This window comes from Galleria mellonella, unplaced genomic scaffold (assembly GCF_026898425.1).
Source record: "Galleria mellonella isolate WM207_F2 unplaced genomic scaffold, CSIRO_AGI_GalMel_v1 utg425, whole genome shotgun sequence".
In the NCBI taxonomy this organism is placed as follows: domain Eukaryota; kingdom Metazoa; phylum Arthropoda; class Insecta; order Lepidoptera; family Pyralidae; genus Galleria; species Galleria mellonella.
The window spans coordinates 394,928-412,919 of NW_026442098.1; the positions used below are offsets into that span (position 1 = coordinate 394,928).

The 17,992-nt window shown below is 38.8% G+C and overlaps 2 protein-coding genes across 2 annotated transcripts; both read left to right on the forward strand.

Moving 5' to 3' along the window:
* Positions 1–208: 208 nt before the first annotated feature.
* Positions 209–3,295, forward strand: LOC113509402 (mediator of RNA polymerase II transcription subunit 20). The gene is made up of 4 exons (XM_026892737.3): positions 209–483; positions 555–697; positions 1,709–1,968; positions 2,909–3,295. The coding sequence occupies exons 1-4, from the start codon at positions 470–472 to the stop codon at positions 3,116–3,118; spliced, it is 627 nt and encodes a 208-aa protein (XP_026748538.1). The 5' UTR covers positions 209–469; the 3' UTR covers positions 3,119–3,295.
* Positions 3,296–6,232: 2,937 nt separating this feature from the next.
* LOC113509352 (uncharacterized) lies at positions 6,233–17,684 on the forward strand. Its single transcript, XM_026892667.3, has 11 exons — positions 6,233–6,393; positions 7,227–7,335; positions 8,316–8,452; positions 9,262–9,336; positions 10,187–10,269; positions 11,044–11,169; positions 12,575–12,722; positions 13,467–13,594; positions 14,345–14,477; positions 15,958–16,260; positions 16,899–17,684. Exons 1-11 carry the CDS (start codon positions 6,273–6,275, stop codon positions 17,006–17,008), a joined length of 1,473 nt encoding a protein of 490 aa, XP_026748468.2. The 5' UTR covers positions 6,233–6,272; the 3' UTR covers positions 17,009–17,684.
* Positions 17,685–17,992: the final 308 nt, after the last annotated feature.

A 17,992-nucleotide genomic window follows, 5' to 3' on the forward strand; every position in this document is an offset into this window, starting at 1 on the left:
CCAATCAACATCCAAACATTGTCCTTTAAATTTATCTAGAATTGTAATTGGTTAAAAGCATTGAATGTAATAAAAATAAGTTTGTAATTGGCCAATGTCCTTCTTCATTCAAACTTGCCATGCATAAAATATGCATATATTCTTTATCTATACATTTTAATTTTAAGTTGACATTGATAATCGCTATGACTTGTTAACGTTGACACTGACAGACTTGTGGTTGTCAGAAAGAAAAAAATCTACCAGCTACTTAAAGCCAAGCCAAAACAATAACAAATAATTTTATAAGTTTTTATAATACCAGACGGTATATTTTACTTTAAAGTTAATATAAATCAAATTTGTCTAAACCAAACGTTATATTTTTGTGGTTTGTTTTTGTATTGAACGAACTTAATGAAAATCTTAACCTTACTGTCGACCGAACCGCAAAAAGAAATTGAAAACTGAAGTAGAAATATAGTATAAAATGGGGGTTACAGTGTAAGTTAAATGTATAATAAAATTAAAAACGCATAAGTTTATTTTTTTTTTAATAAGGCCTTATTTTGTAGGTTACAGCAGTACCCAGTACCGGAACATAAAACCGGTACCTACGTAATAGAACTATTAACTAAGCGTATTCTAGCGCTTGGAGCAACACAGCAAGGGCAGTTTCTTGTGGATTGCGAAAGTTATTTATCTCTCCCACAAATGGGTATGTATTCTTATTATAAACTCGTACTACAAGAAAAAAGGGAATGTTAGTAATTGGGATCCAACAACTCCAGTGTTAGCAATATACTCTATCAGTTGTATTTCCACGCGGTTCCCCTTAGAAATTATCTATATGTCTTGGTTAATTCTTGATGAATATATCAGTAGCCTTACCGATCTGCATTCATCCTAGCCTCTCATTTACTGGTGCTCCGCCAGCATATATCAATAGTGTCAGCGGGGTCATCATTTCACTATCATCCATTAAAAAAAGTCATACTGCAAAATAAAATCATAATCAATGGCCATTATTTAAATGGGATATTTTAAATTTTGTCATTTTTCAATGTCAGTTTCCTTCAGTAAAACATTTATTTTCAGTGGTAGATCCTTCTCTTGATAAGATACTTAGATACTGTGACTCTTTTGGTTAGCTATATTTATTGGTTTCATGTTCATAAAAATTAAAACATACAAATTTTAACTATTGGAGTTATATCACATTTTTTTAGAATGAAAATATAAAAGAATGAAAAGCACAAGAAAAAATGTAACAAAACCTAAAATAGCTTAATTAGATGTTTGACATTTTTAAGAATAAGGAGGTAAGTCTATAATTTATTTTTATATATTTGATGCTCAAATATACTCCCTAATAATCCTACTAGATAACATCCAACCATGGCATTGGCAAAAATCACCAACAATCAATTAGTGGCAGCCATATATATTAAAGTAGAAGAAGAAGAAACTTTTATGAAAAGGGGGCAAACAAGCATGCGGCTCACCTGGTAAGTGACTACCACCACCCATGATCACCTACAACATCGGCGGCATTGCAGGTGTGCTGCCGGCCTTTTAAAAAGGAATATACTCTTGAAGGTTATGTTGTCGTATCAGTTCAGAAATACTGCTGCTGGAAGTTGATTCCAAAGAATGGTTTGAATGAAGTTTCCATCACTATTAATCCCTTCTCTCCAGTTTTTATTAATATGTCATTTTCCTTTTACAGGATCAACAAAAACAGTCCACATTCTGCACAACTCTGAACAGCCAGCTTCTGTGTTTTCAATCCTTGAGAGTGGTACAAAGAACATCCATGTCATTGCCGATGGTCTCTTCGACTTGCTGATGATGAAGCTTTCCCAGCACTACACATCGAAGAAACAAACTAAAATAGAGAGCAAAGGGCCCAGGTTTGAGCTTGGAGATTTTTGTGTGAAGTTTGGCTCGGTGACTATGAATCAGAATTTTAAAGGAATATTAATTGAGGTAATTGCAAATTTTATACAATAAATAAATATAAATAAATAATCTTTATTTCACTCTTTGGTACAATATAGTTTTAAGTCCCTAACTCCCGAGGTAGAACCTGTGTTTCAGGAGTTAGTGCCCTCTTCCATATGTTGTTGTTTTACATATTTTGTGAAACAATATGAAACAGAGAAGTAACAAATACAAAAACAAAAATTACAATGGAGCCCATAATTTTAGAGAAACAATAATTTATGGGTTCAGTGAAATTGTGTGTGTGCGTGCGTGCGTGCGTGCGTGCGTGCGTGCGTGCGTGCGCGCGCGTGCGTGTGTGTGAATGTGCGTGTGCGCGAATGTGTGTGTGAATGTGTGAATAACCATAAATAAAAATATATAGATTATAAATATATACATATTAAAGATAAGTAGCTTTCTATATATAGGAGAAAGAAATTTTAAAATCAGTTGAGAAGTGTATCCATTACAAACAAACAATCAAACCTTTCATCTTTATAGTATTAGTGTAGATATGAAGCTCAATATCTTGGCAATATATTTTATTTTTAGAAACACTTGTACTCTATCATCACATGGGGAATCTTTATTTAACTGGATGTTTTGTGACATCCGCCATTTTATTTAAGGACCTTACAGAATTGTGCAGTTGACCGATTCTTTCATTTTAGTCCTTTGTGCCGGATTATGAAACTACTAACATTTAAAAATTATGAAATTATGTGTTTTTTTAAATCAAAGAAAAAAAAGAAAAAAAAAACAATTTGCATTTTTAGGATTCTGTACTGTCATAAGTAGGTCCTACCATACCTTTAAGATTTGTTGCAAATTAGCACTTTACAAAAAAATTATGAATATTATTTCAGAATTGCGTAAAATAAAATCAGATGAATTGACTACTTTCTTTTGATAGTTGTTTAAAAACCATTGTTTTCTCTTTCAGGTTGAATATCGGCCGTGTGTCATGGCAAATGCAGTGTGGGGTTTGCTCCGAGAGTTCCTGCAAGGTCTACTTGGACCCTCAATAACTGTGCAGCCACCTCAGCATCTCCTCAGCAGGATGAACGAAATTTATGCTCCCATAGACACCATATACCAATATCTAGAACATTTTAGTGCATACAGAAAGGTTACTGGCTTGAGAAGTGCGTGAGTTAGTCCAATATGTGGGTAGACGAAATATTTTTTATGTATGATTGTTTTTTTAGTATGAACTTTGGAATATACATACCAATTTTGAATATTGACTCACTGTCATATAGTTATGGTGGTAGTAAACAGTAAGAGAGTACATGATTTGAAATGATAATATAAAAGTAATCTGAAACAATTGTTTTTTTATTTCTGTTGTACTAATTTCTTTGTCCATTTCTCTGAATTTTCCAGATAGAAATGTTACTATAATTTTAAACTCGCGGTTAGCATTTTTTTTTTCAATTATGTATGGTTTTATTAGTAACCTCTTATCACAGAGATCCATATATGTTCATCACATCATCGTTATCATGAGTTGTTAACTGTCCACTGGTGACTAGTTAATTTTAAACTTTCACGTTGTTTACACATATTTTTAATATACAATCGGCACTTAACTCGATGTAAAAGACACGACAGGACTGTCATGACCACGACGTGGTGCAATCCATGTCGAAACGTCGGCAATAAAGATGCAGGTATGTAGGTACTATTTCTGTAAAGGCTTGCGATTTATAATATATATATATATATATATAATAACAGGTTCCGAAATGAACTTTTCTAAGTTAATTTGGAAGTGGGTGCTGTGCAGTGTCACCAGATGGCAAATTACTAAAACTTTGAGCATTATTAAGTTATTAATATTAACTTATACATCATTGTTGACCTAGTTTATTTAAAGATTCGCAAATACAGTGTCAAACATTACAATAATGTTTTCAAACTGCATCTTTGTTCAAAATGCATGACCATGTTATTCCAGTACTGCAGGAAAAGCATTCCATAACATAAAAACAATCGGACATCAGTATTAATAAAATACACGTAATGTTATGTAAATATAGACATTCCTCTACAGTTGCAATAGTTAGTTATTGAAGTAGCTGGCGGAAGACCCAAAAAAAATCAAATTTTATAAATATAACTAAATTTAATTCTAAAATTAATTATTACAATAATAAGTGTGTTCAGATCGATGTGTGATCCGTAAGTGAAGTTATATCGAATCAAACATAAAGGAAATGGGTATTTTTGGTGTGGGAATTGAAATGCTGACTCGACGCAGGTGTCTTTCTCGGTAGCGCACCTTCTTGCGTCGTACTAGGTGGGCCGATCCGATCGCCGTTGAGTGTGTGTCGTAATACTTGATAGGTATCTATTATAACAAGTTATCAATTTTAATTTATTTTTATTCGCTACAATACAGCATTGTGTTGACATTGTATTTGTATTTTTACAAGTAACAAATACAAATACATTGTTGTTGGTGCCATCTATTGAGTAAAATGGATAAAACGTCAACGGAGTGAAGTGAGACTTCGACGGTCTGCTACTGCGGTGATAGACATGAACTTCACTCTCTCGCTCTCTATAATTAGCAAACGATTGATCATAATAATATTTCTTATAATAAACTCATATTTCACAAAAGTAACAATAAACGAGTTATTGAAGAGTTCCTGCACCCATAAATTTATACACACAAAAGGGAAAGGCGCAAACACATAATATAATTAATAATATTTATAAATACATCATAGAAATGTCAAGATTTCTTTTTTTTTTATATCTCGTTTGAACATTTATCATTCAACACAAGTATTTGTGGTCGTGCAAGTCCCTGTACAGAATAAGCCACTCGTTTCCCATGAGTATCGTAGGCGACTAACACGAGGGCAGTAGCGTCCCTCTTAGAACATCTCTAAAGCCTAACTGCGGTTGCCAAATCGCCTGGCAAGCGTGTCAACCACTGGCAACTTGATACCGTGGTTATAAATCGCATTGGGCGCCTACAATCGATTTTATTGTAATATTTACATTTTACATTATTTAGTTTACATGTTACCTAATGTTTTTTTTTTTTTTCAAAATAAATATATAAAAATATCGTTTTGATTTTTTTTTACTATTTTTCCCCATTAGTAAACACAGTAAAGGGTACACTTATATGTTTTTTAATTTGATTTAAAAAATCGGGCTTTTAAGGGTTAAAATGTGAATAGTAATAATGACTTATAAATAAAACCAGCGTAACCTTCAGTTAATAGTGAAAAAAAAAGTGCATAAACTTGTGATTTTATTTTCGAACGATAATGAAAATTTGTACATTTATAGCAATGTATAAAGTGTTTATTGGAATTGCCCTTCAAGGTAAGTTGGTTAACTATATCACACTTTTATTGAATAGTTGTTATTTTTCATTTGTCTTCTTTATTGTTTACGGTATTTTGAAAATTTTTGGAGCAATTGTTTTCAACCAACTTCAAAAAGGAGGTTCTTCAATAGATTGTATTTTTTGTATGTTTGTCACCTCATAACTCCGTCAGATGTTTTTTTTTATACAACTTAGAATGGCTAACAAGCTGACAGCCCACCTGATGGAAAGTGGTAACCGTCGCCTATAGACATGAGCAGTATCATGGACATAACGGTGTATACTGTTTCGCCCATGATACCCCCCATGCGTTGCCATTCCTGAGAACTCGGGTGTTATTCCACTGTTCCTTTTAAATTCACGCCATATCCCACCCTTCAAACCGAAACACAGCCGTGCAAACACAACTGCATTACGGTTGAAACACGAATGGTACAGAGGTGTCCAAGCAATACGACTATTGTACAAAGTCTCCTTCTGGTGGATTCACTCTCCATCAGGTGGACCGTCAGCTTGTTTGCCATTCTATGTTGCATAGTATATAAAAACTATACTACCAATAAGATTACTCGATGATAATATAATTTTCTACAGGTAAAAGTATTTTTAAAACAAGTTTTTTTTTTTTTATACAACTTAGAATGGCAAACAAGCTGACGGCCCACCTGATGGAAAGTGGTAACCGTCGCCCATAGACATGAGCAGTACCATGGACATAACAGAGTATACTGTTTTGCCCATGATACCCCCCATGCGTTGCCATTCCTGATGACTCAGGTGTCATTCCTCTGTACCCAGTAAATTCACGCCATATCCCACCCTTCAAACCGAAACACAGCCATGCAAACACAACTGCTTCACGGTAGAAACACGAATGGAACACACAACACACAAGTTAAGTAGATTTCGAGTTCATACTACAAAGAACCAAAAAATTTAAATTTTTACAGTGTCAATGACCTATGGCGTGGAGCTCGACCTAATAGATTGCGGGGTTGACCGCACGCTGCACGTGCGGCAAGGCGACGTCGAGTTGACCGAGTACCCGTGGCTGGGGATACTCTACTATGTTAATTGTGAGTATTAAATTTGTAATATTAATTCATTAATTTTAGGCTCCGCATTTAAATGAAGTGATCACGGCATAGAATAGGTTACTCTCTTAGATTAAATAGAGCCTAAAAAAGGGGCCAAGTTTTTATATGTTTTGTATATATTTACTTATAAAATGTATCTTGACGTATTATTTAATAAATAAAATTAGTGTTTATACATTAAAAAAATGCAAAAATTATAAGACATAATAAATATAGATTAAGAATAGTAGACTAAAAATAGTTATAAATAAACATCTGTCCATCCCATTCGTGTTTCAACCGTAAAGCAGTTGTGTTTGCATGGCTGCGTTTCAGTTTGAATGGTGGGACATAGTGTTATTTACTGTACGGAGGAATCACGCCATAAGTCCTCAGGAATGGCAACACAGTTATCAAACACAACTGCTTCACTGTTATGTCCACTGTTTCGGACATGATACCCCCCATGCGTTGCCATTCGACTTTTGTACAAAGTCTCCCTCTGTCCCTGTAAATTCACGCCATTCACGTTTGCTTAGGCACATCTGTCCCATTCGTGTTTAAATCGTGAAGTTGAAACACGAATAGGACAGTTAGTTAGTAGACGTGAAGTTGTGTTTGCATGGCTGTGTTTCGGTTTGAAGGGTGGGATATGGCGTGAATTTACTGGATACAGAGGAATAACATCTGAGTCCTCAGGAATGGCAACGCTGCAAAAATTTTTTTTTCTTTGTTTTGTGTGATTAGTTTAGTATTAGTATGATTCTTTGAATAAATTATTTCTTTTATTTATTTTACACAATTAATATTATATGAGTTAAATTTTAAAACAGATGGCGACGTTGGTGAGAGCAGAGCGGTGACAACAGTGGCTCTCATACAAGAGGAGTTCGTGATAGCAGTCGCCGCGGACATTGGGCCCATGCCTAAAGAGAATTTTAGGTAAACGTCAACAATTTATGATCATCATTTCAATTATTATTTGCACATTTTTTTATACCACTGAGGTGGCGAACAAGCATACGGCCCACCTGATGGTAAGTGGTTACCGTAGCCTATGAACACCTGCAATATCAGAGGTATTACGCTTGCGTTACCCTGAAGAAACCTCTTTACCCCCCTTTTGAAGAACCCCATGCTGTAGTCTCATGGGAAAACCTCGGCAGAGAGCTCATTCCACAACCTGAGTGTTCGTGGGAGGAAACATCTCTAAAACCGCGCAGTACGCGACCATTGAGGCTGTTTCATCAAGGATGAACTGGTTGTCGATGGCCAGCCGTACGAGGTAGAAAGTGGCCGTGGGCATCATATTGAACAATTCCTCTGAGCACAATCCGTTGTACAAACGGTAGAACATGCAGAGTGAGGCAATTGCTGATCATAGGCACAGATAATACTATAGACATCCACTATAGACTGCTATAAGGAACGATCCTGAGCATCTACTGATTTCTTGTAACATATGTAACTTGGTTTCACTTACGGCTTCGTCCGCGTAACCGAGATTCACTGACTGTGATAAAAAGTTACTTATGTCCTTCCCCATCTCATATAGTACGTGTATACCAAATTCCATAGTGATTGGTTAAGCAATTTACGTGTTTAGAAGTAATAAATAAACAAACAAATATTATTTTGTTTGCCATCTCAGTGGTATAAAAAAAATAATAGTAAGTCAGTTGTCTATGTAGTGTCAAAAAAGTTTAACTGTATATATTTATTCACATTTTAATACAATAAAAACAAAAATAAATAATTCGAGGCGACCACTTAATTACATATTATGAATCTCGATTTAAAATCTTGAATTTAGAATTTTTAAATATCGTTATTCGAATTTTAAATCTCATATTTTGAATATACAATTTTTGATTCTCATATTTTGAATTCCGAATTAAACATTATCAATGTTTGCTGTACAGAACTAATTCGCGGGTGCTTCTGGGCGAGGACTGGTCGTCGGATGGTCGCCGCGTCCGTAACTACCTCTTGCACCCTGAATATAGAGAGACGTACAATACAGTTGCGCTGGTACAACTGCGAGATCCTGTTAGGGACAGTAAGTATACTCCACTGACTTCTATCCACTACTCATACATACATACATACATATCTGTCACGCCTATCTCATATTAGGGTAGGCAGAAACAATGGAATGCCAAATTCTTCGATTCAAACAAACCTCTTTCGCTTCTTCCACATTCATCAATCTTTTCATACACGCTCGCCGATTACGGGTACTTTTAATTTGGCCCATCTTCAGCACGTCGCCTATTTGGTCGACATACGTCCGTCTAGGGCGGCCCTTACCGACATCTCCATTCATTCTTGTTCGATAAATCTCTTTCGTAATTCTTCTTTTATCCATCCTCTCCAAATAACCAAACCCACGCAACATTCCTCTTCCATTACTCCTAAAAGAAATTAGCTGAAATCAATTTCAGAATTGTACGGATTGATACCTGCTGCTGAGTTTCATCATCGTACAACCCGCCACAAACTAAAGTTCCATCCCAACCTTCTGGATGAGTGGCGGTCCTCCACCGTGCGTTTTTCAAGGCATTTTCTCCTACACACAACCAAACTTTGGAATCAAAACCGGCAGATAATGGCTGAATGATAGAGATGATGATATAGATTATATGAAATGAGATTTCGTACCCCTGCACTTCAGTTGTGTTTAGGGTGGGATATGGCGTGTGTTAGGTTGACAGAAGCAACCGATGTTACCATGTGTAAAAAATATTTTATAAATTATTATTTATGTTGTCAACACCACACATACGAGTGGAATTAAGGTATCAAAGTAGACGAGTTTTGTACCAAGTTTCCCTTTGGCGTTTATGATTTCGGTTGATTTTGTTACAGAAGATATAAAACCGCTGTGTCCCCCGCCCGATATGCTGAGGAACCCGGAGTTTTACGTCGTCAAATTCAAAGATGGTATGTTTTTCGCAACTTACAACACTAAATAAGCACCATTTTGTACAACTGAGGTGGCAAATTCACTTGACAGTAAGCGGTTACCGTGGCCTAGGAACGTCTGCAATATCAGGGCTATTACACGCGCTTTGACACTTAAGAAATCTCTTTATCTCTTTTTTGAAGCACTCCATGTCGTAGACTCTTGGAAAAACCTCGACAAGGAACTCATTCCATAACCTGAGGATTTATGGAGGAAACATTTCTGAATCTCTGAAACCGCGGAGTGATCTCCGACGCCTATAGATGTAAACATCACAGAATGTACTGTGATGCCCATGGCACACCTAAGTCGTTATTCTCGAGGGCTGGGATTTGAATGGATGAAAATGGAAAGACAACCTCGCTTGCGCTGTCGGTATACACTGGCGGGGCACCAGTGAATGATGATACGTGAGGATAAAGAGACAGGTCAGTTAACCTATCGTGATGAATACACTTGGAATTTAGCACGATGGTTTCCAGGGGGACCACGTGGAGGTCGACCTGGTTAAGTATATTGTTAGTTTAATAGGGCCCATACATACATACATACATATCTGTCACGCCTGTCTCCCATTAGGGTAGGCAAAAACAATGGAACGCCAAATGCTTCGGTTCAAACAAAACCTCTTTCGCTTCCTCCACATTCATCAATCTTTTCATACACGCTCGCCGGTTACGGGTACTTTTAATTTGGCCCTTCTTCAGTACGTCGCCTATTTGGTCGACATACGTCCGTCTAGGGCGGCAATAGGGCCCTTGGTTTCCATTGTTAAGAATCTTACACGGCCTTCTTATGCTATAGATTACAGATATAGTTTTGTTACAGATTACAATAATCTACAGAAGGAAGTGCTCCCCGTATGGCACGTGCCGGGCAGTTTGTGTAAGGATTTCTACATTACAGCCAATGTGAGTGAGAGAGATACAATACAAATATTACATTACTAGCGGCCCGTCCCGGCGTCGCACGGGTGGACATTTTTACATTTTAAAAAGTGGCCATTAAGGCTGCACACGCGACGGAAGCTTAAAAAATGGAGTAACTTCTACCGTTTTCTCAACATTTCCCCTCACTGCTCTGCTCCTATTGATCGTAGCGTGATGATAAGTATAGTATAACCTGCCCAGGAGTATGAAGAATAATTGTACCAAGTTTTGTTAAAATCCGTCTAGTAGTTTTTGTTTCTATAACGACAGACAAAAATTTTACTGATTGCATTTTTGACATCAGTATCGATCACTTATCACCCGCTGATATTTATTTTGGAAATATATTTCATGTACAGAATTGACCTCTCTACAGATTTATTATAAGTATAGATAATTATCTATACTTATAATAAATCTCTAGAGGTAGGGGTCAAATAGGATAGGCTAGCAGTGGGACTGGTGGTCCGCATTACTGACAATCCCTTCCCGGGTTATTGTTAATACTGGAGACTAAGGGCCCCATTGCTAGCAATATATTCAACCAGGTCGACCTCTATATAGTCCCCCCTGGAAACCATCGTGCTGAATTCCAAGTGTATTCATCACGATGGGCTAACTGACCTGTTTTTTCATCCTACTCTATCATCAGTCACTGGTGCCCCGCCAGTGTATACCCTTAGTGTAAGCGAGGTTACTATTCCATCATCAGCGATTAAAAAAAAACAATTCCTTCCCCCCTGTGCGCCTCACTAGCTGTACAGCCGGCGGATGCGGCCGCCGCACGTTGCATGTGCAGTGTGCGTGCAGGACGAGCGGCCCTGCGTGTGGGACGCGGGCGCCGCGCTCACCGCCCGCGACGCCTGGGGACGGTGGCAGCTGGTACGTGAAATTCGTCATACTCGTGAACGCTCCCATATATTTTTTAATGGATGAAAATGGAAAGAACCCCGCTTGCACTATCGGTATACACCGACGAGGGACCAGTGGAAGATGATAGGTGAGAATGAATGCTGGCCCCCCATGGTGAATTCGACAAGAATTAACCATGATGGTTTCCAGAGGGAGCCGCGTGGAGGTCGACCTGAGAGGGTATATTGCTAGCAATGGAGCTGTTAGACCTCATTACTAACAATCCCTTCCCCCCTACCTCCCATATTAGTCCGTTACGATTAAAGCTGCTGTCTTTGCGAAGCTAAATCTTTATCACATATAAGATGACCCAATGAACTTCGTGTCACCACATCGCCATCTATTTAAATTAATCCAAACTAGTGATTCTCATACAAAACCGATTTTTTATATAAAATGTAAAATATTTGCATGCCTACATCTTTGAAGGCAACTAAACAGGTGCCAACATAATACCACGTGGCTTGTTATAATTTTAAACTGTTCAATGCAAATAAACTCATTTCATTTCATTTCAAACTATCTGTTTTTAATTTTTCAATTTTACACCAAAATTTTAGTTTGTTTGCTTTTTAAATCCAATCTATTTTAAAACCTACTCTTGTATTACATGAAATAAAACAAAAAAAAAAAGTCTATGCGTTGTAATACAGGGGTGGTTTTAAAATAAATAGGGTATTAAAATTAGACTGATAGTTGACTGGTAGCGATTGCCATCAGGCATCAAGTCCGCCCTGTAGACATTTTCCAATGTGTGCAAAAGTATAAATAAATAGATAAATAAAATAATTTCTACAAAATAAGTTAACTTCAATTGTGGCAAAATTAGTTATTTTGATTTGTACAAAAGTCGATTGCTCGGGTACTTCTGTCCTATTCGTGTTTCAACCGTGAAACAGTTGTGTTTGCATGGCTGTGTTTCGATTTGAAGGGTTGGATGTGGCGTGAATTTACTGGGTACAGAGGAATAACATCTGAGTCCTCAGGAATGGCAACGCATGGGGGGTATCATGGGCGAAACAGTATAATCGATAATGCTTTATTTAATAACATTTTACACCTAGTTACATCTACTAGCTACCGAACTAGGCTGAGCCTGTATACTCTGTTATGTCCATGGCTCCATCTAAGCTCTTCTTTCATTGATGTGCTCCACCTATCAAAGTTGACACATGGTACTGCTCATGTCTATAGGCGACGGTTACCACTTGCCATTAGGTGGGCTGTCAGCTTGTTTGCCATTCTAAGTTGTATAAAAAAAAAATTTAAAAACTAACCTACTGAAACCGATTTGATTACACAATTAGATTTTTTTTTGTGTAATACAATCAGAAATTATTAAAATTAATTTGTAATTGTGTACTGGTAATGTGAGCTGGGGCTGGGCGTCCGCGGGCCTGGCTGCGGCGCCCCCTCCCGCTTCCTGGACATGATGAGCTACTACCCCTGGCTGGAGGCCAGCCTCAACAGGTTCCAGCGGCTCACCATCTCCAAGGTGTCCCCGCAGAAGTACGTCTTGCGATGTAAGTATTACACCTTTCATAAAAACAATAATATTTTTAATTCAAGTAAACTTGATTCTAATACCTATTCCTATAGAGGACGTTTAGGAATGACGAGGATTGACGTCAGACAGACGGCCGGTCGTAAAACTAAGCCAATTTTTTTTGTAATATAGATAAAAAACATATAACGCCGAACCCATATAATAATTGGGACGTATCGCAAGAAAGAAGAAGAATTAAACTAATAATAAATAAGAAGAATAGAGAAAAGAAAATAAGGTACAAAAATATTTTATTCTAATAAGTTCCAACATTTATCATCATCATTCATCAGATCAGCTATTAACTGTCCACTGCTGAACATACGCATCCCCCATAGACTGCCATTAGGGGTATTCCCGAGCCACCTGCATCCACTAACTCCCTGCAATGCATTTGAAGTCGTCTGTCCATCTAGTGGGGGACAATCGTTGTGTTTGACCGTCAGGGTTGCCATTCGAAAACTGTTCTTTCCCATCGGTTATCGGTTATTCAGGCTATATGACCAGCCCATTGCCACTTCAGCTTTCTTATCCTTCGGGCTATATCGGTCACTTTGGTTCTTCTGCGGATATCGTCATTTCGGATTCTATCACGCAAACGAACCCCAAGCATAATCTTCTCCATAGCTGGTCGAGTAATTGAAGCTTTTGCAAACGGGCTACTGTGAAGGACCCATATGTGTAAATGTTTGAACTATGTCTCTATAAAAAAAAATTCCAGCGGACGGCGGCACGCACGTAGTGCAGCGTTTCGGCGACTGTGACCCGGAGGAGCAGCGGAACCTCGTGTACCGGGAGGCCATCGTGCTCAGGACCGACAACAACCAGTACCAGTTCCTTACGTACAACGTAAGGACCGCCCACACTATATTTCTTGCTTTATGGATGATGATGATGATGGGATGATGTACCCGCTCATGCTGACGGTATGTATAGCAGGGTATTAGTTGAGGAAGTAACATATGAAAGTTAGACACTGAGAGCTACAATATTCTTTTTTTAGATTTACAATACGACCATTTTTCCGAGTTATTCCTTGTTGAAAATCACCCAAAAAAGTCAGAACAATATATATATATATATATACCACGTTTCTGAAAGTACCGTTAATTTATGCTAAATTTATTATGATGGGCCAACTGATAAAAGCATCCTGGCCCAACATCCCTTTTTTGAGATTTTAGTATTGGGGATTAGCCGCCCCATTGTTAGCAATATACCTAGTCAGCTCGGCCTCTACGAGTTTTTCCTTGGAGACCATCGTGATTAATTCTCGTTGAATTCGTTGCGGTGGGGTAACTAACCTCACTTTTTATCACTAACTGGTGCCCCGCCAGCGTATACCGATAGCGCAGGCGGGGTTAACATTTCAGTACATATTACCGATTTAAAACAATATCCCTTACTGGTGCTCCACTGGCATAAACCAATAGCACAGCAGGGTTGCCATTTCATTATTACTCATATAAAATCCTCACACAATTAATGGGCACCCCAGATAAAAAACATAAGTCTAAAACCTAATTATAGCTATATTTTGTACACGGAACCCTCGGCGAGTGAAACTCACACTAGACCGGTGTTTTTTTGTGAGAACAGATGACGATATATGAGAACATCGAGTACACGTGCCTGACCTTAGAGCTGGTGAACGCGTCAGCCGTCTCCGAGATGCGGGTGAAGCACTACTGCCCGCGGGAGAGCTACGGGCCCGCGTGCCACGCGTACAAAAGTGAGTTACATTCAATACTGGTTCATCATCATCATCTATCAGCCTTTAACTGTCGACTGCTGAATATAAGCCTCTTCTTGGGGGGTTTGGCCAGTAACCATGATTGACAAATGGATTAGCAACCGCAATCAGGCTTTCTCTCTCTCTCTTCAGTCGTACACTCTTGACAGAGTAGTCGTGGTTTTCACAATGACAGTGGATCATCGGTGAGGCCCTCCTTCGCGATTGAAGTCCTCGCAATATGTCTTCATCTACTTCTGTTCACCGCTAGAGCATTCCACAATAGACTGCTGTATGGCCGTTTTGAAGAGGTCAGGCTTTAGAGATGTGTTAATAAGTACGCTGTTGCCCAACCCTCGCCCTCCCTTAATCGCCACTTACGATATTCATGGAAAAGGAAGGGGGTGGCCTATTATTCTATACCAGGACCACGCGGCCAACACTGGTTATGCGACTACAATTATTTTAATTCCGCTACAATTAGTATGTGTGTGGAGTGCCAACACTCGCAGATTGATCACCACTATAACTACCAGAAGTTCCACAACCTTCCACATTAGCCATTAATCTTCGACTGCCTTTATAGAACTATAATAGACAAACTAGAACTAGGTGTTATCTTCCGCAAGATCATATCAGCCTTTAATTGTCCACTTCTAAACATAAGCCTCCCCCTTGGGATTTTTGGCAGTAGTCGCCACGCTTGGTAGGCGGATTGGTAACCGCAGTCACGCTTTAGAGACATTTAAAACTGGACACTGCTACTCATCCCCCGCCCTCCTTCAGTCATCCATCTGTCCCTTACGATACTCACGGGAAAGGGTGACTGCGCGGTTCTCCCTGGAAATCATCCTGATCCATATTTTTTTTCTTTTTTTTTATGTGTGAAAATGGATTGGTAATCAGCGCACTATCGGTATACACCGACGAGGCACCAGTGGAAGATGATAGGTGAGAATGAAAGCAGGTTAGTTGGCCCACCATGATGAATTCGACAAGAATTAAACATGATGGTTTCCAGGGGGAACCGCGTGGAGGTCAACCTGAGAGGGTATATTGCTAGTAATGGGGCTATTAGACCCCATTACTAACAATACCTTTCCCCCCTCCTGATCCATATTAGCTGTTAACTGTCCACTATTGAACATAGGTTACTTCCTATTGGGAGGCTTTTGCTACTAGATGCCACACTTGGTAAGCAGGTTGGCATTCGCAGACTTTGGTGATGTTTAAAGAGAGACGCTGCTGCCTATCACTTGACCATTACGTTCTCTTAGTACATTCACAGGAAAGAAGAAGTGGGGTCATTCTATCCAGGGACCACACGGCATCGTGGTTAATTCTAGTTGAATTCGTCTCGATGAGTTAACTGTACTGCTTTTATACGCATTTGTCATCTCTCACTGGACTGATAACGCAGGCTAGGGTCACCATTCCATTATCACTCATTAAAAAAGGATATTTTAACCAACATTTCCAGGATCCACTTTCGACATATCAGTATACCTGATGTTCTCGGACCGGTGCACCTTCGAGATGGTGGCATGGGGTTTCCAGAAGAACATGACTCTCTTCGACATCCAAGAGTGGAAGTGGGAGGAGGGCACCTATTACGAGGACTTCTCCATGACCCGCGTCGAGTACAGGGGACCCTCGTACATGACTGATTTCGGGTTCGAGCCGCTGGACGAGAAGATGTGGGTGCCGGAGTACGATATTTGGACCACTACGGAATATGATAACTCTACCAAGCCCACTACCACGCCGCTGCCGCCGAAAGAGGGTACGACATTTTTTTTTATAACACGGGAGCAAACGAGCATGCAGTTCACCTGATGGTAAGTGACTACCGCCGCTCATGATCACTCGCAATTCCAGAGGCATTGCAGGTGTGCTGCCGGCCTTTTAAAAAGGTTACGATATCGTATCAGTTCGGAAATACTGCTGCTGGAAGTTGATTCCACAGAGTGATTGTGCGTGGAAGAAAGTGGCTTGAAAACGCACGGTAGTGGACTGCCACTCATCCAGATGGTTGCGGTGGGACTTTAGTTTGTGACGAGTTATTGTTGAAATTCAGCAGCCGACTTTTTTAATGTGTGAAAATGGAATGGTAACTCCGCCTACGCTATTGGTATTATTACGCTGGCGGGGCACCAGTGATAGATGATAGGTGAGGATGAAAGCAAGTCAGACGGCCTATCGTGATTCGACAAGAATTAACCGCGATGATTTCTAGGGAAACCGCGTGGAGGTCGACCTGATATATACCATATTGCTAGCAATGGGATTGGACAACAGGGTTGTTAGATCCCATTACTAATAATCCCTTTCCTCCTTTTATGTGAAGTCGCTTGCGGGGTAGGCAGAGAGAACCAAGTGCCGAAGGGCTGCATCTAATGTATTATGTATATTACCTTTCAGAGGGCGCAGGCGAGCCAGACCGGGAAGCAGGGAAAGCCGGGACTACGTCGATACCTTTTAACGACACCTCCGACACCGACTCGGAATTCATAATTGGTATGAATTGGTAAAAATTCTGAGGTGACAGCAAGCAAATAGAGGTGTATATATCTGTCTGAATGTACTTCTATTAAGAAAAGTATTTTAAAAGTGTAGTATGTTGAAAATTTATAATTTTATTAGAAAATAAAAGGGAAGATCTAAAAATAACAAAAAGACTTATCAATTTAATCTTGATTATCTATTATACTAGAAAGAAAGAAAGAAAACATTTATTGCCAACGTGGCCACCACTCAGCATGTGCTGCAGCAATTTAATTGCCACAGCACTGATACACACGTACATACACATATATACATACATACACACATACATACATACATATACACACTTAACAGTAAAGATATACCCATATAGATACGTACAATAATAATATAATAACATAGTTGAAGGGTCTCCATATTATACAATGAAGCAGCAATGTTATGCAATCACAAGGAGTTACATGCTTTTTACGTACTACAGGTTGATATCTAGACTTACCACGATTGTTGCCATCGGAAATCTAGTAAAATATATGATAAAAATGGCAGTGTGGCTATGGCTGGCTATATAATACATAGAATAGGCTACCCCTTACTTTCCCGTGGGTGTCATAAGAGGCAATTAAGGGAGGGCGAGGGATGGGCAGCAGCGTTCCTCTCAAAACATCTCCAAATCCCAACTGCCTTTGCCAATCCGCCTGCCAAGCGTGGAAACTACCGGTAAAACCCCCTAAGGGGAGGCTTATGTTTAGCAGTGGACAGTTAAAGGCTGATATGATGATGATGATGATGATATAATAAATATATTTTATACACTTTAATATCGATAAATTATAGATAAAATTTCAATTTACGAGATTGATAAACTTTTTAACGTTATGCCATGACAGATTCGAAAAAGATGAAAGTGGGCTAAGAGTTGCCATACTAAAAAACAAAAATATTCTTTTTAACTTACCAGTGTCGAAAAATTGTAAATTTTGAGTATTTTCAATTAAGAGTCCAACACT

Coding starts and splice junctions, on each gene's coding strand:
- LOC113509402 (XM_026892737.3), top strand. Junction 698..1,708: donor TTTATCTCTCCCACAAATGG/GTATGTATTCTT, acceptor TTCCTTTTACAG/GATCAACAAAAACAGTCCAC. Junction 1,969..2,908: donor TTAAAGGAATATTAATTGAG/GTAATTGCAAAT, acceptor TTTCTCTTTCAG/GTTGAATATCGGCCGTGTGT.
- LOC113509352 (XM_026892667.3), top strand. CDS start 6,273: ATGACCTATGGCGTGGAGCTCGACCTAATAGATTGCGGGGTTGACCGC. Junction 6,394..7,226: donor GATACTCTACTATGTTAATT/GTGAGTATTAAA, acceptor ATTTTAAAACAG/ATGGCGACGTTGGTGAGAGC. Junction 13,595..14,344: donor ACCAGTTCCTTACGTACAAC/GTAAGGACCGCC, acceptor TTGTGAGAACAG/ATGACGATATATGAGAACAT.